At 36.3% G+C, this 23,297-nt stretch overlaps 1 protein-coding gene across 1 annotated transcript in view; it reads left to right on the forward strand.

Moving 5' to 3' along the window:
* Positions 1-23,297, forward strand: part of LOC132559564 (syntaxin-binding protein 5-like) — a 97,975-nt gene that overhangs the window by 24,888 nt on the left and 49,790 nt on the right. The window contains exons 5-6 of the mRNA XM_060224195.1: positions 6,522-6,656; positions 20,482-20,545. Of these exons, the coding sequence (XP_060080178.1) occupies positions 6,522-6,656; positions 20,482-20,545 (199 nt within the window). The remainder of the gene's footprint in view (positions 1-6,521; positions 6,657-20,481; positions 20,546-23,297) is intronic.

Consider the following 23,297-nt stretch of genomic DNA (forward strand, 5'->3'; position numbering starts at 1 on the left):
AAAGCTTCATGCCCTACTTATCAGCCAGGTAGTGTATCTTAAAGAACAATGTTGACAGCCAAAGTTATCAGCTAACTAGTGTATCTTACGGGGCAAAGCTTTTCACCCAAGTATCAGCTAACTAGTGTATCTTACAGAACAAAGCTTCATGCCCTACTTATCAGCCAGGTAGTGTATCTTAAAGAACAATGTTGACAGCCAAAGTTATCAGCTGACTAGTGTATCTTACAGGACAAAGCTTTTCACCCCCAAGTATCAGCTAACTAGTGTATCTTACAGGACAAAGCTTTTCACCCCCAAGTATCAGCTGACTAGTGTATCTTACAGGACAAAGCTTTTCACCCCCAAGTATCAGCTGACTAGTGTGTCTTACAGGACAAAGCTTTTCACCCCCAAGTATCAGCTGACTAGTGTATCTTATAGGACAAAGCTTTTCACCCCCAAGTATCAGCTAACTAGTGTATCTTACAGGACAAAGCTTTTCACCCCCAAATATCAGCTAACTAGTGTATCTTACAGGGCAATGCTTTTCACCCCCAAATATCAGCTAACTAGTGTATCTTATAGGACAAAGCTTTTCACCCTCAAGTATCAGCTAATTAGTGTATCTTACAGGACAAAGCTTTTCACCCCCAAGTATCAGCTGACTAGTGTGTCTTACAGGACAAAGCTTTTCACCCCCAAGTATCAGCTGACTAGTGTATCTTACAGGACAAAGCTTTTCACCCCCAAAGTATCAGCTAACTAGTGTATCTTACTGGACAAAGCTTTTCACCCCCAAATATCAGCACACTAGTGTATCTTACAGGGCAAAGCTTTTCACCCCCAAATATCAGCTAACTGGTGTATCTTACAGGACATAGGTAAGGGCCCAGCTAGCTGGTGTATGGTATAAGACAAAGTTCCATACCCAAAATATCGGTCAGGAATTGTATCATACAGGATAGTTAGCAGGTGTAACACTCAAGTATCTGATGCCATGTATTTTTATAAATTCTGATATTCTGTTTACAAATTCATAGCGACAACCCTTATTTTGGGAAAAATATGATCAGTAGTGGCTGACATACCCCAAAATTATTTTATTTACTGTTTGAAATGATAATCATTGATATATTGTCAAGAGTTGGATAGTGTTTGGGTAATTAAGTGCAAAGAAAATTAGATGTAGCTTAAAGATTAAGAGCAAAGTTTTGTTTCTTAAATTAATTTTTAGTGCTTTTGTTGAAGTTCCATTTTTCACTCTGACACTATCTGGAGCAGAATTATTTTATATTGTGTAAGGAATTCTTAAAAGAATAATTTAATCTTTGTTAAATCAACTTTTCAGAATCAAATATCTATTTCTGGAGTTTGATAAAATAATAACCATTTCTGGAAATCCATAATTACAACAAGACTTAGTAACTAATTTCCTTTGGCAATCCTTAAAGTTGAATACTAGTTTTATTTTAAGATAATGAATTGTTCAGCTTTGTTCTATTTTAGAATAAGATTTGTAATTTTAGTAACTCAATTTTGAGGCAGTATGACTGAATGTTTTTGATTATATGTTAAATCTTTTGTATAATCTCTTTGATTATGTCATTGAATGGTCATAGGAGTTTGACTTCAGTGAAAATGTCTTGATGTACTTGTTAATTGTTAAGAGTATTTGTGTATATATATAGATACAATAAATTTCTCTTGATTAAGATTTTTCGTCTTTCAATTCGGAACATATTCCAAAATCACTCAATATCATATATCAGATCTTTAAAAAAAATTAGGGCATACATTTTTGTGAATTTTGATGGATCTGTGAACGTATCGAAATTAAAACTTTCGTGTTATTAGCAGCTTATACACTATTTATATCTAATCAAATTTAAGTACTCACTTCAGAGCTTCATTTAAGAATATCTTACCAAAGAAAAATCGAAGTTTCCAGTATTGATTGTGGTTTGCTAGGGGCCTTGTACTACAACAGCATTTCAAACTCTGTTACAGTGTATTCCCAAAGTCTCTACAAGTACATTCAATTCCATTTGCATGAAGTATGCATTAGTTGTAATATGTTTATGATGTAAATTGTGCATGTTTCCGACACACTGGGGAATTACATCACCCTAAATATAGACAGCGATGACAGGCGGGGGTCGTGGACAAATTGGATTATATTCGTGTACATATGGGCACCTGAAACATATTGAGGTTTTCATCATCTCTGTATTCTATACCTCACTTGATTGAAAAGGCAGGATTCCATTCAATCGCCTTTCTCTGACTGTGTCAATATATCATTTGTAATAGGTGACATTTAATTATTCCATAGAGGATTTATAGCCATCATGAAGAGAGTCCAAATATCCTCTTTAAGGATAGGTAAAGTACTGTAAAAATCATGTCTTTAACACATGCAAATTATAGCAGAAATATTATTAACATTAAGTGTATTAAGGAAATGCCATCATTCCCCAGAAAGACATGTATATACTTAGTGTAGGTTTGGACAATGATAGCCTGTGAGACGACTAAACGCTGGGTCAGTCAAACAGCAGACAAAAGTTGGACAAGCAGATAAGTGAATGCTTGATTAACATGATGGATTGTTGGACCAGAAAATTAGTGTTGATTGGATTAACAGATTAGTGATCAGGAAACAGGATTCAGACTGGATAGTAGGATAAGGTCATCAAGTTGTTTCTATACTGAATAGTGTGATGTCAAACTTTTTACTAGAGACTGGTAGTCACTGTCTACTTTAGGTTGTGGTGTTGGCACTGTCTACTTTAGGTTGTGGTGTAGTCACTGTCTACTTTAGGTTGTGGTGTAGTCACTGTCTACTTTAGGTTGTGGTGTTGTCACTGTCTACTTTAGGTTGTGGTGTTGTCACTGTCTACTTTAGGTTGTGGTGTTGTCACTGTCTACTGGAGACTGTGGTGTCATCACTGTCTACTGTAGACTGAGGTGTCATCACTGTCTACTGTAGACTGAGGTGTCATCACTGTCAACTGTAGACTGAGGTTTCATCATTGTCGACTGTAGACTGAGGTGTCATCACTGTCTACTGTAGACTGAGGTGTCATCACTGTCTACTTTAGACTGAGGTGTCATCACTGTCTACTGTAGACTGAGGTGTCATCACTGTCTACTGTAGACTGAGGTGTCATCACTGTCTTCTGTAAACTCAGGTGTCATAACTGTAGACTGAGGTGTCATCACTGTCGACTGAGGTGTCATCACTCTGCTGTAGACTGAGGTGTCATCACTGTTTACTTTAGGCTGTGGTGTTGTCACTGTAGACTGAGGTGTCATCGCTATCTACTGGAGACTTAGGTGTCATCATTGTCTACCTGAGACTGAGGTGTCATCACTGTCTACTGTAGACTGAGGTGTCATCACTGTCTACTGTAGACTGAGGTGTCATCGCTGTCTACTGGAGACTGATGTGTCATCACTGTCTACTTTAGGCTGTGGTGTCATCATTGTCTACAGTAGACTGAGGTTTCATCACTGTCTACTGGAGACTGAGGTGTCATCACTGTCTACTGTAGACTGTGGTGTCATCACTGTCTACTGTAGACTGAGGTGTCATCACTGTCTACTGGAGAATGAGGTGTCATCACTGTCTACTGGAGAATGAGGTGTCATCACTGTCTACTGTAGGCTATAATGTCATTACTATCAACTGTTGTCATGTGCTCCTCTAATGAAGATTGGTATGATCACAAGGGAAGTTGAAAAAGGATAAAAATTTCAATGGTTATTAATATAAACAGTTTGATGAGGGTAGCATTGTAAAATGGAATACTTTCCAGATGGGAAAATGAAAAGGACTTTTGTCTTCAGTTATTAGATGGCTTACCTACTCCAAGTAAGGATTGATAAAGTTCAATCTTAAAAAGTGTCTGTAACATGTACAAGCCTTGTTTAACACCAGTGGTATATCATAAACATCAGTATTATTGACAGATTAGAAAATCATGCCAGGGACCAATTATTTGTGCTGCTTCGTTATGCTTACAGATCAACCATTTTAATTGATTTATCTGGGTGGTTCCCCGAGGAGATGAGGTTGACCTTGCCCGCCTGTAAATAGCCAAGACAGCAGGATAAATATGTCAATCCAAAATCAATATCACTATCACCAGCAGAAAGAGTGCCATTCCACTGGATGTGTTTACCATCCACTAGTCAATGTGTCACTGCCAGGGGAGGGGGTACTGGAAAGGGCCAGAAGGTGGTAACAGACAACCACCAGGGGAGGGGGTTCCAATAAGGGCCAAAATATGATTACAGAGAGCAGCTTGGGGAGAGTGTACCAAAAAGGGCCAGAAAATGGTTACAGACAACAGCCAGGGAAGGGGGTACCAAGAAGGGCCAAAATATAATTACAGACAACAGAAGGTGGTACAGACAAGGGCCAGAAGATGGTAACAGATAACAGCCAGGGAAGGGGGTACCAAGAAGGGCCAAAATATAATTACAGACAACAGAAGGTGGTACAGACAAGGGCCAGAAGATGGTAACAGATAACAGCCAGGGAAGGGGGTACCAAGAAGGGCCAAAATATATGTACAGACAACAGAAGGTGGTACAGACAAGGGCCAGAAGATGGTAACAGACAACAGCCAGGGAAGGGGGAACAGACAAGGGCCTGTAGAGGGTTACATACAAGAACCATGCGTATGGATAAGGACTAGGAGTCTGGCTGCAGATCAGGATAAAAAAAAGTGCTAGAGACAGGACCTGAGGGAAGGGGTTAGTAAGAAAGGCCAGGAGAAAGGGTATGGAGAAGTGCTAGGGATGGAGCTACCAATAAGGACCAAGGATGGTTTACATATAAGGACCAGGGAGGAGGTACAGATAAGGACAGGAGGATGGGATACCATTAATTGGTATAATTGTAGAAAATGAGGTGGAAGAAAAAGAATGGTTAGAGTTCGTGTGAGCATAATGAAAAAGAATGATAGAATTTGTTTAGAAGTTTAATAATGTTTAGAGAGGACATATGATAGAATAAGGTATAAGGGAAGGGTAAAGGTGATAATAGAAAGGGGATTATTACTGTGGGGATAGGTCGAGGAACGGAAGGTATGGGGGGGGGGATGGTATATAGGAAGAAAATAAAGATAGTAGGGATTGAAGATCTGACATGTCATATGTAGAGCTCACTGAATATTGACATTAAAACTGATAGGGCTGTTTAAAAGTTTATGGAGAGCTTTGAGAAAGTTGACATAATCAATGCTGGATTTGAAAGGTTTTTTTTTCCCCCCCCCCCCCCCCCCCCCCCCCCCCACCCCTCCTTTTCTGTAAATAAGGGAGACAACTCTTATTTACCTCATGCTCTGGAAAGAATACTTTTTTAATTTGTAATTTTTTTTTTTTGAAAAGTTTAATCTTTCATTCCTCTTTCTATCTATGAAACAATTTCATAATATTTTATTGATTATGTTGATAGCAATAAAACAGTGCAATCAAACGCTGAAGTATCTGATTAATGTCTACATATCAAGGTCTTCAGTCATTACAGGATGACTTCTGATATCTCTGAAGCCTAAATGGTCTGGGGAACTTGACTAGCTACAGCTTGTGATGGGGATTCATGTCCCATAAGGATTTGGGGTTGACAATGCAGCTATGCCTACAGTGGTTAAGGATTGGGGGATCGACATAAGATAAGGATCTATATTGCAGAGGTCGCGTCCTGTTGTGTGAGATATCCTTGGTATCTATAATTCAGGAAATGAAATGCTGTGTTGTATGGAGATTGGAGTCTGTGGTGTTGTCTTCCCACTGGAACAATCACATGTCTGCATCTGATAAAAAATATCTTTATCTTCACTTGTTGGTATATTTCAAAGATTTGAAAAAAAAAATCACAGGCTGGATGTTTTTGTTATTACTTGCTATGTTTCTATGAATGTTTCTGGAAATGAAATATTAAGTGAGGGTCCACATTTATTGAGTTTCCTCTAGATTCCTCTTGAAGTCCTCTTGAACACTTAAGTATAGAAATACAACTAAGTCATATTTCAGGCAGATCCCTTGTCATTAATTGACTTCAGTTGTTGCCGTAAAATGTATCCAAAATAAAAAGGATAGTGTTAGATTCATTTAAATTTGCTGATTTTTTCTTTTGATAAATAATATGTTGGTGTTATAGTATGAAAAATGAAAAATAAGTTGGTTACAGAATTGTGATTAATGATCTGTGATCTGTGTGAAGTAAAGTTGTCTGTAGAAAAGCTTTTCTTTCATTTGTTGAGAGGTTTTAGGTTTGTTTTTTTGTTTTTCCATCTTCTTTTTAAAGTTTTTTATTAACTTTAAACATACTCAATCTTACAAATTCATTTTATTTCTTTTAGCAAATAGGCGGGATGATAGATTGTGAGTTCACAATAATTATTGTTCTAAAGTACTAAAATACATACAATGCTAACCACTAAAATATGTATGTTTACAGAATGTTAGCAGATTTATTGATTAATTAACAGAGGTAATGGTTAATGTTAGTGCCATTTCATGTGTTTCAGGATTACCTATTGCCACCTGCCATTCCAGAGCAAGTGGCTGTACATTGGGACAGAGCGAGGAAATGTACACATCGCCAACATAGAGTCCTTCGTCCTGTCTGGCTATGTCATCAACTGGAACAAAGCCATTGAGCTGTACGTAACTGACCTTGACCCAAAAAACAACAATAACATTTAAAAATCTCCATGATACAAGTAAACAATACTTGGAACACTTTTTGCAAAGATGTTCGTTCTTACCCAGAGAGTTTTGACTCCTAATGGATGTTCACATACATGATGATCACATTCCACAGAATAGATTCAGAAAAAGGATAATTGCATCAATTCTCACAAGTTCTTAACTTAATAATTGCTTTCCTCAAAATTTTTAAAGGTGTCAAATGTACTCTATCTGTTGCTTTGTTCAATATTTGTGTCTCTTTTCATCAGCTGTAGATATTTCTGAATATGAACATGATTTAATTGTCAAAAAAAATTTAAAGAGATAGCAAGCTAATCCGAGAATAGGTGCAGAATTACACAACATAGATCACTTATTTTGTCTGCTTTTATGACTCAATCAGCTGACTATATTGATGATGGTGACATCAGATACTTATTGTCGTCATGCATAATCATCGTAAAGGTTCTATATATATATATATATCCAACAGGATAGCCCAAAGTGTTCGCTCTCATTTAATAAGTCTACCCCTTGCCCGTGTATAAATTTTGTATTTCAGAAAATGTAATATTGCAGCCCAGGTGATCATTGTGACATTTAGGGCAATACGTAATAGAGCAGGATTCAAGGGTAAAAATAGCAAATAACATAAAACCAATGTGATTGCTCTCTTTTAGGGAAATAGTTTCAAATAAAGTGTAATGTTTCAGGAAACAACATGTAGAAATGTCAGAATCATGCAGATCAAAAGTGGTCACTGTGACATTCAGGAAAAAGCAATGTAATTCAGGATTTTAGAGATAAAAATGGCAATATCACAAACCCAAAGTACATGTATTCCAATTAGTTCTTATTTTTAGCTCACCTGGTCTGAAGTGTCAAGTGAGCTTATGCTGTTGCATATTGTTAAAATCTGTGTGGTTTCACCAAAAAAGTTGAGGCAAATGTATTTTAAAGGATTAAAATCTTTGTGGTTTTATCAAAACGGCTGACACAAAAGGATTTTTTTTTTTTTTTTTGCGGAATTTATGAAATTCACTTTTCCTTTCTCTGTGTTTTCACTGTTAGAGCTATATTCAAGGCCACTTTTGTTTTCACTGTTAGAGATATATTCAAGGTCACTTTCCTTTTCCCTGTTAGAGATATATTCAAGGTCACTTTCCTTTTCCCTGTTAGAGATATATTCAAGGTCACTTTCCTTTTCCCTGTTAGAGATATATTCAAGGTCACTTTCCTTTTCCCTGTTAGAGATATATTCAAGGTCATTTTTTCTTTTCTCTATTATATGGAAGTATAAGTGAATGTATTATATCAGAGTTTGATGTGTAAATCCAGCAAAATCACACCATTTTAATGAAACATACAGATTTAGATGTTTGTTGGAGAAACCTCTATTTCATAAGAACTGTTTGTTCCAGTGATATACTATTTTGACCTAATGTTGATATAGAGTAATAGCCAGCTAGACCTTCTGTCAGGATGGTTTCAAAGTGTAGAATTTATGTACATGTTAATTCACATTGAAGATTGTTGTAGGTTTTTGTTGATGTTCTGTTTACTGTTATTAGATATTACTGTATGAAAGTGGAAGTAGAGTTTTCCATCTGATGGACAGATTGATTGAATTTCTTTTAACCCTGCATTGTGGTGAGATTGACATTTTGGGGAAAAAACTAATCTGGATCTGCAATCCTGTATGTCTTATTGTCTAGACAAGTGTAATCAGTACACATGGACAACCTCGCCATATCACAGAAAATCACTTCATGTGTCAGTGCTAGAATTTTTATGTATAAGATGATGAAGAAAATTTATCAGTTGTTGGTACAAAAGCTCTAGGCCATGTGTTTGTCAAAATTGTACTTAGTGAGCACTCATGTGATTGTGTGTATTCCAGATATAATAGTGACCTCTCTGGTGATAACAAATATCCCAGGTGTATTGAGCCCTCTTATGATAATTTTAACCCAGATGTATTAATGAGTCTTATGGTAATTGTATGTTACCAACGACTACTAGTAAGCCTACTGATAATTGTATGTAACCAGTACAACTAGTGAGCCCTGTAGTAATTGTATATTATCCAGGACTACTATTGAGCTCTCTGATGATTAACCCAGGAGTACTAGTGTGCTCTCTGGTGATTGTATGTAACCCTGGAGTACTAGAGTGCCATCTAGTAATTGTATATAAACCAGGTGTAGCAGTGAGCTCTCTGGTAATCGTATATAAACCAGGTGTGGCAGTGAGCCCTCTGGTAATTGTATATAAACCAGGTGTAGCAGTGAGCCCTCTAGTAATTTTATATAAACCAGGTGTAGCAGTGAGCCCTCTTGTATTTGTATATAAACCAGGTGTAGCAGTGAGCCCTCTGGTAATTGTATATAACCGAGTACTACTTGTTAGCCTTCTTGAAATTTTATGTAACCCATAAGTGTTAGTGAGCCTTCTGATGATTGTATGTAACCTTGGAGTACTAGTGAGCCCTCTGGTAATTATATATAACCCAGGACTACCAGTGAGCTTGTTGATAATGGTATATAACCCAGGGGTATTAGTGAGCCCTCAGGTAATTGTATATAACCCAGGACTACCAGTGAGCCTGTTGATAACAGTATATAACCCAGGACTACCAGTGAGCCTGTTGATAACTGTACATAACCCAGGGGTATTAGTGAGCCCTCAGGTGATGTATAATCATTGGTTTATTGATTTGCTTTCTTGTATTGCTGCAGAGCCCAGGTACATATAGAGAGACCTTGTTTGATGGCATGTAACCATGATGTATCAGTGGACCCTCTGGTTTTGGTGTGTAGCCTGAGTGTACTAGCGAGCAGGTTCCGCAGTGAGCTCTCTAGTTAGGATGTGTAACCAAGATGTTAAAATGAGCTCTCTGCTAATGTGTTCTTGTGAGCCCTTTAATATAACCAGTATGTACAAGTAAAGTCTCTGATAATGACTACATCAGCTCATTGGCTTAACATCTGTATAAAGCCTTAACATTAAAGTACTTTGATGAGTGTCTCTAAATTATCTATTCGAAAAAACTCCATTTGATATTATAACATTATAATGAGTATTTTGGAAACCACATAAATTTGTTTAAAATGTGACTCTTTTGAGGATTGGATAGCAAGCAAAATCAATAGGAAACCAAAAAAAGAAGAATTCTATTTGAAAAAGATTTCTGATTTCCACTGGGAGTAAATTTTTGTCAGAGTTGCAAGGCAATATGACATTTTTTGGCTTGTGATGCAGTTGAAACTGTGTGGGCTTATAACACGTGTTGCAGATCTGTGCATGGCTGACTGTTTGTAAGAATGTGTCAGACAGTACTTTAACAAACTTCCAGGTACTCTACATTTGAAGCTGGTCTTAGAATGAGCTGAAAGAGACTTAATTAGCTGCCTTTTAGTTAACTTTTGTGAGGTTATTGCAGAGAATGCCCCATCACCTTTCTGTCCTTATCAGCATTTATAAGCAACGTCAGGCTCTATGAATTTGACATTATCATGCCTCACATGGCCTGTTAGCGAGTCTGACAGAACAACTTACTATGTTGATGGTTTAAGAGCTAGGAAACACTCTACCACGCCATCCTGTTCAACCACATGATAGGCCACAACAGTTTTCATTAAGTTGATCAATTGTATTTTTATGCAGCCTCTCAAGAAAAATCAATCATGACCATGTAAGTTGTAAACTGCCTTCAGTGAGTTTCAAAGAATATTACTCGCTTGTTGCTTCTTGGTACTGTGGCTTAATTAAATTGGAGTCAATAGTAAATCATCACAGTAGTCAAGCCATTGATAGACTCTACCAGAACCCAAGGATAGTCAAGTATTAGTCAAGTTAGAGTCAATGATGGACACATTTCTTATGCATTAGTCTTGTTTCAATCAATGGTGCATATATTGGTTAGGCATGAGTCAAGTTGGGGTCCATGGTGGACATATTGGTTTAGCATAAGTCAAATTGGAGTTGGTGGTGGACATATTGGCTTGGTGTAAGTCAAGTTGGAGTTGGTGGTGGACATATTGGTTTTGTATAAGTCAAGTTAGAATCAAAAGTAGACATGTAGGTTTTACCAAAGTCAAGTTGGAGTTAATGGTGGACACATTAGTTAAACAATTCTGTCAAATTAGAAATAATGGTGGACACATTGGTAAGGCAATTCTGTCATGTATACCAGATTTTAACATAGTATTCACTAAATGCAGCCATGTCATGGATTTATGTCTTGAATTTATAGTAATGTGCTTGTACTTAATTTATGTCTTAAGACTCATATTTTTCAAGTGAAAAAGTAATAGTAATTTATGGCTATTAAGATTGAACTTTAGTAATTTTCCACCATACTAAATTAAAAAAAGGCAGTAAATTTCTGTGGACTCCAGAACAGAAATGTTGGATCAATGTTTGCATGGTTCCAATCCATTATTATCAGAATTTGGATTGCTTAAATGATGAACTAGTATGGATATTGGAAGATGGATATCAGGGCTCTAGACATTTGCTTTACCTCATGTTACAAGATCCTTGATTGGCCGTGACAGAGAAGAAGAGCGATTTGTTTCTCAGTTGACATATTGCTCGAAATTGATGTGATCAGCTGTCAGTTTTATTGAGCGACAAATGATTATGTAAACATAGGAAGTTCCATATAGATACCTTGTTACTGTAGTCTATGTCTACATCTTTGATAAAGTCGGGTATGTGACCTACAATCATAATCTATTGGATTTTCTCTCTTGTAAATATGATAGGACGGGGTTTGGCCTGAAATGGGTTGTATGTCATATGTGATTAGTGAGAATTCTGTCCTGTAAGGATGATCAATCAGGGTTCTTAAGTGAACTAACAGGGATTCTGTCTCTGGAGTGATAATATATATTACAAAGCTTACTATGTAACAACTAGGGTCTAGCTAGGATGCTAGGGCATCTTTAAATGTGGACCTGCACCATCATTAAACTCTGAAGTGTCATTGGTAAATATTGTTCACTTTTGTGAATACACTGTTGTCAAAGCAAAATCCAGGATGTTCTTGCTTCATTTTAGGAAGTCAAATTTTAGTCTGTTGTTTTGCTGTCAGGTAAGTTTGCTTCAGATCTTGTGAGGAAGCACTTGTTAGTTGATGATCTGATCATTTTTATACTTTTAGCATGTTTTAACATTTCATTGACAGTAAATATAACATGATAATCACATGAATAAACCAATGTATAAAATCAGGCATTCTATATTCCAATACCCTAAATAAACGAACAAAATACACAATCGGACACATTAATAAATATTTCTGAACTTTAAATCAATAAACTATTATATAAAATCAAATATCATATAATTTTTATACTTCATGGCTGTGTATTGATAGATTCAATGTGAAGTTCAGTCACCAATGGTAAAAAAAACTTACAGCTTTGTATACATGTTACCCCTACTGACAAGCACAGAGATGATCTTTCCCTGAAGGTACCAGACATAGACACCTTAGCTTTGGATTAATTTGGGAGAGAGGTTTATACAAACAACTTGCATTATCACAGATCCATATTGAAACAGCATCCACAATAAATACCAAAGTAAGATAATATGGTTTGTAAAACAGAAACCTAGATAAAAAAAATCTCCAAACCATATCATGTTTATTCCTATCTACAAGTTTTGTATGTGTCATTTGGAAACAGCAGCAGCTATACTGTTGTGTTCTGTTGGCAACTGTTATTCTCAAACACTTCTGCACACCTAAGCAAAAAACAGAGTCATTTTACTTGGGCTTCCTGACAGATTTCTATCAAGACCCTTTTGCAGTGTAGTACAAGTTTTATTCATATTTAATTAAAATTTAGGAAAAATTTAATTGAAAATTAGTTTCCATGTTTATATAAATCATTCGCCATTATTAAACTTTCTGTGAAAATATCTTCATTTAAGAAGTATTGTTATAGGATACATTTTAATGTAGGTAAACTCTGAAAATGCAGGTCATTATTCATAGATCTTGATAAACTTTTAATTGGTTAAAATTTTCTTAACATTTCACTGAAACTTTTTTCACCTGTATAAGTGAGATAGCTGTATATTGTAAATGTTTCAGTGCTATGTCTTCATGTCTATTGTATATATGGTAGTTTCAGAATTCCTAAGGCAAGGGAATTCTGTAAAAGGGAGCTAACTCAAATAATACATTATCTGGTCCTCTTAGATTACATTTCTTAGCTGACCATCCTTTAAAACTTTGTGACCATGGCTTCTTCCATATTTATAACTGAGCTAGTGTCTGTCCAAGGATTCCGTGTCTAAAACCTGTATGCGTGATCTAGTGGGATTCTGTTCGTATGATCGACTGTCTGCTCGTATAATTTGTCCCGATCAACACATTTCATTAACCAAATCTCTTAAATACACACAACTTCACTGCAACCTGTCAACTTGTCTGTAAATATTTTATTGATATCAGGATTGTGTTCAATAGTTGTATGTAGATTGTGGTTGGGACTCTGTCATGTCAATCAATGCTTATCCATCATTTCGTGGATCAACATGTCCAGAATCAATTTTTCCCTCTGACCATTTTCTTTTCCTACTCTTTACTGCAAGGCTTATCTTCAGAAAGAGAAAGATGGTTAATTATGGTCACCCTTATATATAGTTGACCATGTAAGTAGGCATCATCTGATTGGTCAATCTAAGAGACCTAGAGAAGGATGTATATATGTTTTTGTTATACATGAAGCTTTAGATTAGTAAAATCTTAGTAGTAGCAGTTCCTTGTTATCTAAGAATCTTGGAAGCCTATCCCCAAGTCTTGACTGCTAAGTTTTGTCCTAAAACCCTGGAGTCTATCTCAAAGTCTGACCAATCAGTTTATTCATAGCTTGTACTGTTGTTGGTGTGATGAACGACCAGTGTGTGAAAGGTCTGTAGTCACCTCGCATGGACTTGACAGTGCAATCATTGTCAGGCCTCTCTTCTACTGGCACAAGGACCAGATATCCATCTATTGGTGGATATTTTCCAAACATCTATTGGCTCAATAATTTTATAATTATAACGGTCATCTGAATATTATGATTTATAGTCATTCACTGAAAGCTAGTTAAAGCAACATCACAGTAAAACAATTTTTTTCCGTTGCTGTTAAAATATTATTGCATATGTATAAAACAAATGGTTCAGCTTATGAACAATGATAGATGGTTTCTGCTGAAATATGCACATGAAGATGTTAATTAATAATTATAAATGGAAAATCTGTTGCAGTTGATGGACTATTTGTGCGTGTAAATTTTTACATTATAATTCATATAAAGCAAGTGCACAACACACTACACCAGTAAACAAGAATGGCTTCGACGGTTAAAAATGTTAAAATGTCTGCCACAAAGTGAAGAATGGCCAAATGAGCAAAAGAAGACCTCGCAATTTCGCAGGGGAAGCTTACCATGGTAGATGGGAACTTATCAAATGAGAAAGCAATCAGAAGGGTTACGGTATCCTGCTGAACTGACGGACTGACAAAGTGGAACTTGGGCAAAGCTTTTCATGTCATTTACATTACATGTACGACTGGAGTAAGACTTTTATCAAAGAAATGGTTATGAATGTTTCTTTTTTGTTAATTGTGAATTAAAATTTAGTTATCAAGCAATGTCTTATCCATAACAAATTTGGGTGCCAAAAAACGTGTATTTTTACTTTTTCGCTATATTTCTCCCCACTATCACATGTGTTCATGTAAATAAATGAACTGCCTCATTTTCAAAAATTGTCGCATGATGTTATCTGTTGGCTCTGACTTTGAGACTGGTTTCCTGAATAAATTGAGTGGTCAAAATGGACTTCAAAAATTAAGTGAAAATATCGGAAGAGCATAGAAACGTAACTGCAAGTGTATGAAATAAGCACAATCATTAACAAATAGCATTTGTAGTGGTACAGAAAAATTTAAGGTCACCATTGGTTATGAAAATCCAATGAATACAAAGTTTCTTGTACAAGCTACAGACATTTTATTGTTTTATAAATCAATGTCCATGTGTTATTTCTTCTAATTTTTTGACATCAGATTTTTGTTAGAATTAGTTCCACCTGATGCACCAGTTATTTTTATAACAGATGTTTTAATTACTGAAATTATATCAAATTTGATTCTATTTTTCATTTTTTTATAATGGCTGCTGTTTGTTAGCTTCACAATCATTAATTGTGTTTGATCAAAGATTCTGTTTTATCATTATCAGCAATTAAAATGTTCATGTAATTAGGCTATTACGATGTTGAGATAGTCTGAAACTTTCACCACAGCAAGGATTAATCCTATCATTGTCAAGTCAGCCAATATTAATATGTTGATACAATCCTTCAGAAGACATGATGAAGGACTTCAATCTAGTCATTTGACATATGGGTGTGTCAGTTAGAAACGAGGTTACAGGATCACTGTCCGGACCTAATACAGGTCACCAAGACTCTACAAAGGCACGAAAGGTTACAGGGCATTGGTATCTTAATTTAAAGAAAAAAAAGTATAGATTCTGTAAGATGTAAAGTCATGACAGAAGTCTGTGGTATAAATTTTGCCTGTGTCAGGCCAGTCTTATCACTGGGTAAAATCGTTCAAAGGTCGAATGACTTGTGTAAAGGTTATTCCTGCTCCTGGTTACCTTATTGGGTTATCACATCATTAGCAGGTAATTAATGGTGACGTGCCCATACTAATGACATGATGGATCAAATTGGTGCTGTCAATCAGTGGGCGTCTGTGTCTTCATCTGATGTTCCCATATATAGTATAGCATATTAGGCTTGGAGTACGCTGGATTGGCCCACTCAGGGTAGCAGGACAATTTCAATGCTTTCAAATGTAATAATATTAATCGGATAGCTAAAGTGTCTTTCCAAATTTAGTGTTGTTAAAGAAATATATTGAATCCTTTACATCAAATAGATGTTGCAAATGTGATTATAAAAGATAATTTTGGAGATGATGTGAACTACAGTGTATTTAAGGAGGTGGTTGATATTTGTGTGTGGGTTCTTTATGTATTTGGAATTGAAATGATTTAGCTTATAATGGTATTGTGAATTTTATCACTTAACAGCTACACTTTCCTTATAGAATGCCATGTATTTTTTCATAGTACTTGATTTAATGAGTACATGTTCCTAATGCTGGCAGATGTGACAGTCCCACTGTTGTGTTCCTCAAATGTCATATGACGAAAATGGTGACAGTCCTACTGTGTGTTCCCCAAATGCATTGTGACTAAAATAGTGATAGTACAACTGTGTGTTCCCCAAATGTCATGTGACTAAAGTGGTGGTAGTTCCACTGTGTGTTCCCCAAATGTCATGTGACTAAAGTGGTGACAGCCCAACTGTGTGTTCCCCAAATGTCATGTGACTAAAATGGTGGCAGTCAACTGTGTGTACCCCAAATGTCATGTGACTAAAGTGGTGACAGCCCAATTGTGTGTTCCCCAAATGTCATGTGACTAAAGTGGTGATAGTTCCACTGTATCTTACCTAAATGTCAGATGACTGCCCAGTCTATCCCACTCTGTCCACCCTAAATGTCAGATGACTGCCCAGTCTATCCCACTCTGTCCACCCTAAATGTCAGATGACTACCCAGTCTATCCCACTCTGTCCACCCTAAATGTCAGATGACTACCCAGTCTATCCCACTCTGTCCACCCTAAATGTCAGATGACTACCCAGTCTATCCCACTCTGTCCACCCTAAATGTCAGATGACTACCCAGTCTATCCCACTCTGTCCACCCTAAATGTCAGATGACTGCCCAGTCTATCTCACTCTGTCCACCCTAAATGTCAGATGACTGCCCAGTCTATCCCACTCTGTCCACCCTAAATGTCAGATGACTACCCAGTCTGTTCCATTGTGTCCACCCTAAATGTCAGATGACTACCCAGCCTATCCCACTCTGTCCACCCTAAATGTTGGATGACTACCCAGTCTGTCCCACTCTGTCCACCCTAAATGTCAGATGACTACCCAGTCTATCCCACTCTGTCCACCCTAAATGTCAGATGACTACCCAGTCTGTCCCACTCTGTCCACCTTAAATGTCAAATGACTACCCTGTCTATCCCACTCTGTCCACCCTAAATGTCAGATGACTACCCAGTCTATCCCACTCTGTCCACCCTAAATGTGGGATGACTACCCAGTCTGTTCCATTGTGTCCACCCAATATGTCTGATGACTACCCAGTCAGCCCCCCTTTGTCCATTCCAGGATGTCAGGGGACAACTCAGATGACTACAGTAAGTGTTACTGGTACTTCTTGGAATGTCATTTGAAATGTGTTGGTGTCATACCACTCATACCAACTTCTGTGAAATGTTAGATCAACTAAGGTCTGACATCTGCTGGTACGTAGTAGTTACTTCTACCAAAAACCTTCTACAGGCACAATTATGAAGGTAATCAAATACATGGAATTTAATAATTCATTGAACTTCAGCAAATATATCGTACAAGCTTTGTCCAGACACACCATATACAAAAACAAGTGCTATTGATTTTACCTGTACAGTGATATCATTTATGACCCTCTATTATGTTAAAGGTGTTGTTACTAAATTTAGTATATCCCAAAGGAGAACTCTCAGGTTACAGAGTACAGCAAACTCAACTGTAATTGAAGGAATGACTAGCATAAGTTGAGAGAAGAGGCTGGATCAGCTTTTAAATCCTTTGTCTTACCAATGGCTATGTCTGGATCATTCATTTGTATTTCTAATTTTCATCTTTTGTGATTTTAGTATCAAAAGGAATCTTATCAGTGCCATGTGAAATAAAGGAGACATTTGATATTAGTATAGTAATACTATTACGGAAATTTTACAAACATACAGATTCTAGTTGTTATTAGATTATCAGAGTCAATATATAATCATCAGAAACCAGTAAATGACAAAATAATAGATAGGATTATCAATTATCCTCAGAAGTCATGGTCATCTGACTAAGCTCTGAAATGGTCAGCAGTAGTTAAAGAAGGTTGATAAAATGAAAGCCACTGCTGCTGAAAGATGTCTAGTGTTAAAAGGTTTTTGGTTTAAGGTCAATATTACCGTTACTATTTTTATAGAAAATCGTAGTCAGGACTTTCGCGTCTTCATTCTTTGAAGGATTCTCCTCAAACTTTACATACTTATAAACCATCAAAATATCTTGGACAGGGGAGAGTTTTGAGGTTATTAGGTCAAGGTCACTTATCATTTTTAGAATTTTCAAATTCTTCTAAATCATTACAGTTTAATTAGTTGTTAGGGCCAGTACAGAACCTGTATAGCTTCAGCAATCCTCAGTTTTACCTGAGCCACCAACACCAAATACAAAGGTAATTAGCTAATAGGTTCTCATGTTTAAAACATAGAGAAATGAACGACTGTGGCTACATTAGAGTTTCCAGTGTTCTCAATGACAAAGAAAAACAGTCGCTCCAAAACTACTATCACCTCTTAAACAATGCTTTGTTATAGTCAGGTATTGATCAATAATTAGCAGGTTTTGTTAATACATAGCTTCAAGATGTTATCTCACACTGTTTTAGATATCGTACAGTTTGTGGTAATGGCAGGCATCTGTTGTAGCTGAATGATAATTGCCCAAACTTTTCTCATAGTGATATATAAACTGTATAGTTAAATGATGTTGGGATACCTAATGTTATATACTTAATTAAGAATTAATGTAACAAGTTTTTATATGTGATTTTGTTGGTCATGGGTCGAAGCAAATATTTACCCCAGTCATCTACCCTGGGTTTATCTGACATCATTCCATACAGAACCATTTTAGAATAACCAGAAGATATCAATATTCTGGGGTACTACCACTGCTGAATAATTGGCATTTGGTACATATAATATGTGTTAGCCTACGTAATATCAGATTCAGATCTAGTGTGTGAGTTTGACGTTCCCTACCCAGGCAGTTTGTATTTCTCAGGAAGCTTAAAAAAACAAACAAGGTATATAGCTAGATCACATAGACATCATCCACATCCATCATTTAGAGAATTTCCTCCAGGTTTACAGACCAGTAACTCTGAAAATAGGGATACTGACAAGCTGGACTTCAAAATTTTGCATTTAGCTCTCTTTCTCATGAAAAAATGTTATTCCAATCAAACCTGGAACTCATTAAAGTATAGACATAAGAACCTATCAAATGGATGACATCAAGATTTTTTTTTCTCGGTATTTGGGACAAATACTTTACATGTTGAGAAATCAAATTTTTTGGGTGGAAATGTCACAATTAAGTAAATTTTTAGAATTAAAGAATTTGTAAAATTTCCATTTCTTACAGTGCATCAATATTTGAACATACATATTATTGTTTAAAATTCAGTTGGTGAATTTGGTATCTATGAAGAGAGGGGAAAAGTAATTTTTAGTATATTTGACATTTTACTGAAAGATTACCATACCAAATAAAGTGGAACAGAAGAGACATATGATTATAGGTAGTTCTTGACATCTGTTGCATGTTGGTACAAGTGTTTTGTGAACAGGGTTTGTTTGACTGAGATTCATATCCACTTCTCCCTTCTGACCCTATTTTAGAAAACCCACGAACTGACCTCCACTTATACATTGTATGAGACAGCACACTTGTATCCCTCCTAGTTCGTGGGATATCTTTAAAGTGCATTTTACTTATGACCAATCACCAGTAACAAGAAATTCAAACTGTCATGCAAAACAGTACTAGAATGTTATCATTAGTTGGTTGATGGAGCCATCCCATCACATAAACCTTCCCTCAGTGTCATCATCAACTACGCTGTGTAATTACGCAATAACCGTCCACATTACTTAGGCATTAGTTTGTCTGCTTAGTTTACACAGCTCCCATCAATCTGGATCTGAGTTGTGTGTTGTAGAGAGTTCTTCATTTGTCTATTCAATATTTCACATTTAATTGCTCCTGCTGGAAATGCTTGGGACATAATGTTTTACCGAGACATTGAGCAATGTCACAGGTTGTTTGTGCACATCAACTTTAAAATCTATCATCGTAGTCCAAAATAGTATGATGTGATCCCATAACACAATACTAATTAAAAAAAGTAAGAAGGAGGAGGAAAAACCACTTCTTTTTATATTGATATACAGCATATATCCATTAATATTTCTGAACTAGGAGAAAGTAATGGAATAAAATCAATCACTTGACCATGTGCTTTCTCAAATCAAAGGTCTGGTAGACGTCTGAGAAATTTTAATAGTACAGATCAGTTATAAACCAGAAAACACTTGTTTTCTCCATGATATCAAAACAGTTAAGTTTTTTCTGAACAAGATGATGCTCTCACAGTGGCAGGTCATTGCATTGTGTATTTAGACGTTTATGAAACTTGTGTTTTATATTGAGATATTGGAAACAGATACCAAAAAATGTAGACTTCTGCCTGCTTACAAACTTGAGTGTGTTAAATTGTACTGACAGTACGTGTAATTGGACACAATTCATTTGTTTAACAACTCTATGTAATTCTTGTTTATTTGATATCCACCTTCCACTATACAACATTAGGATCAGTGGCTGCATCAGGGCGTGTCTTACCAACTTGATCTCTAAATCTCTTGGTTGTTTGTACTGTCGTTACAGATTCATGGTTATCTGTGTGATAAAGTATTGAAATTCAGATGTTAATGTACTATTGTATTTGTAAATTTGCTGCTGATGATGAATGAATGATTATATGTGGCTATTTGACATTGAAGTATTACACTATATTTACAGGTCAAGGAAGACTCACCCTGGCACAGTGGTACACTTGAGTGATAGCCCTGTAGACCCTAACAAGGTTTGTATTTTCTCTTACCAACCGACCTAATGGTCTGTGGTCTTTTCCTTCACAAAGATCATCCTCTTCCTTTCTTAACCTTTTCTCTTACCAACCAACCCAATTATGTGTCACCTTTTCCTTCACAAAGATCATTCTCTTCCTTTCTTAACCTTTTCTCTTACCAACCAACCCAATTATGTGTCACCTTTTCCTTCACAAAGATCATTCTCTTCCTTTCTTAACCTTTTCTCTTACCAACCAACCCAATTATGTGTCACCTTTTCCTTCACAAAGATCATCCTCTTTCTTTCTCAACTCTCCAACTATTAAAGCTTTATATTCCTCAACCATCAGCCTGTCATCTGATTATTTTATTTACTTCATGATCTTTAATTGCTCCCTATCTTTGTCTTCACATCCTTCATTTACCTCTCCTCCCACCTTTCCAGACTCTTTTACATTTTCTTTCCTTCCCTGTCCTTTTCATCTGTCCTGACTTCACCCCTTTCCGGTTTTGCCCTCATGCCATTTTTCACTTTGATAAAACATTTTTAGAATTAGTATCAAACCATAACTAATTTATAAGCTTCCAGATATTTTGTATTGGTAATACCTGTGTACCTGAATTTACATTTTCCCACCTACCTGTACGGATGACAGAAAACATTGACAGTGAGTTAATTAGTCCATACCTACCTTTTCCTTATCACAGGTATGACATTAATTCAAATAGGATCCCTGGGAGACCTGTTCCATTTACCTGGAACTCCTGGCAGTAACTATTTAATGACTTGAATATTATGTTGCTGCATTGATCTTCTATCATGATGTTTCAATTTTGCACACCAAGAGTTTTATTTGATCATCTAACACCATTCGCTAAGATGAGCTAGAAGAAAATCACTTTGTCGGGTTTAGAAGCTGTTCTTTTATCTTTGCCATGTCTTAGGGGCTTTGTTTAAGAAACGATGTAACAATTACAGTTGATTCTATTGGCCTTATATGAAGACATTTACTTTTTAAAACATGCCCTAAAATCATATTGATGATATAATTGCACCTTGGTACCATGTATGAATTGTCATCATTGATGATTTAGAGAGATAAAATTCCTCCTGCTTGTGGAGGAGTAGACTTAAATACAAAATTATGACAGTCTGTTATTCTTGGTTTGAAGTATTCTCTAGTCTTTATTTCTTTTTTCTTCTTTTTATGGGGCCAACATTAAGTAGCCCCAAGTCTTTGTTAATCTCTTTAGCCTTTCCTAGATTTATAGAGAAGATGTAAGGTAGCTGCCAGCCATGGCTAGATTCGTATACATTTAGACTCCTTTGTAAGTCATTCCATTATAGATTTTTTTAAAAAGCGTGTTTGGATTTATTGGCCTGGCTGTAGGTTTATTGCCAAACATTTTCTATGTACCTCTGCTTTTATCCCCAAGCCTGTCTCATCTGATTTTTCACCCAAGTCATAAGTTATCTGCTTATGGTCCAGGGAGGAATTCTGCACCAAATTTTAATTTCACTTTGATTATTTGTTGATAGTTTTTAGGAAAGATATTATCTTAGTGACATTAACTTCAGTCATAAACATTGCACATCTGCTCACATTTGAAGATCTTGACAGCAAGTTTGTGGTGTAATATGCAGGAAATTAAAGTTAGAGAAACATGAAACATCAGCTGATGTCATGATCAATTTCCGAAACATTTCAGAAACCTTTTCCAAGAATGCTACCGTTCAAGTCTAGATAATTATTGCTTTACAAGCTTTGAGGAAATAGTGGCATGTCAACTAGATTTAGACAGTAAGATACAAAATTAACAACAACAAAAAAACCAGAAGTTTACATGCTGGGAAATCAGCATGATGAATATAGTTTCATTGTTTCAAAATCAGAATTGCTTTAATTGATATTAACACTAGATAGTGACATTTTAAGAAAGAGAAAAAAAAGAGATTTGATCATACACAAGAAAAAAAAGTATCCTTTTGTGTTCTAAGGACTGTTATAGGTTATCCTAAGCCCACATTTACTGCCACTGTGTCCAGTGTCTGATGGAGCGATCAACAGATTTACTACAGCTGACAAGTAGTAAATCTCTACCAAATTACAGCACTGAGGATTTATTTGGAACTTTGTGTCCTAAACCTTACTGAACTTGGCTAGGTTGGCCCAGGCACAGAGTCCGTGTTGGCTTGGTTATAGAGATAAATTAATGGTGAGGGGGCCGAAGTAATGGTAAGGGGCTGGAGTAGGTGCCAAATCAATCTTCATTCATTTCTCACCAAACTGTGGCGAAGACATAACAGTGATGGTGCAGCTTTAAATATTTCTTTAGAAAGGACCATCACATTTCCAGCAGTGTCAGTCTTTACTACTGAACTGACATGTATCTGCAACTCTGTTTATAACTTTCTTTAAAACATGCTGCATTTTTGTTTTATGGGAGGGTGAGTATGGCAACCAACATGCTGTTTGCTGCATGAGCACAATCCCTGTTAGGGATGCTGAATGGATGGTCCTACTGAGAGGTGTTGCGACACTACATATAAGCTATATATGGGGCTTTGGTCTGTTGCTCACCTTTGACAAACTGAATACTGGATTTCTTCTAGGACAAATACAACACTAACATGCTTTATACTCCATTAACATGTAGTGTACTGGGGCCCTAAAATGTGGACAAATGAAAAGGCTGACATGTTGTATGTTCTATTTGAATGATATGTACTAGGTCCTTCAGACTAGGGACCAGTGAGACATGTTG

Source organism: Ylistrum balloti, unplaced genomic scaffold, assembly GCF_031769215.1.
Source record: "Ylistrum balloti isolate Yb309-2 unplaced genomic scaffold, AGI_CSIRO_Ybal_v1 Utg370934, whole genome shotgun sequence".
Classification (NCBI taxonomy): domain Eukaryota; kingdom Metazoa; phylum Mollusca; class Bivalvia; order Pectinida; family Pectinidae; genus Ylistrum; species Ylistrum balloti.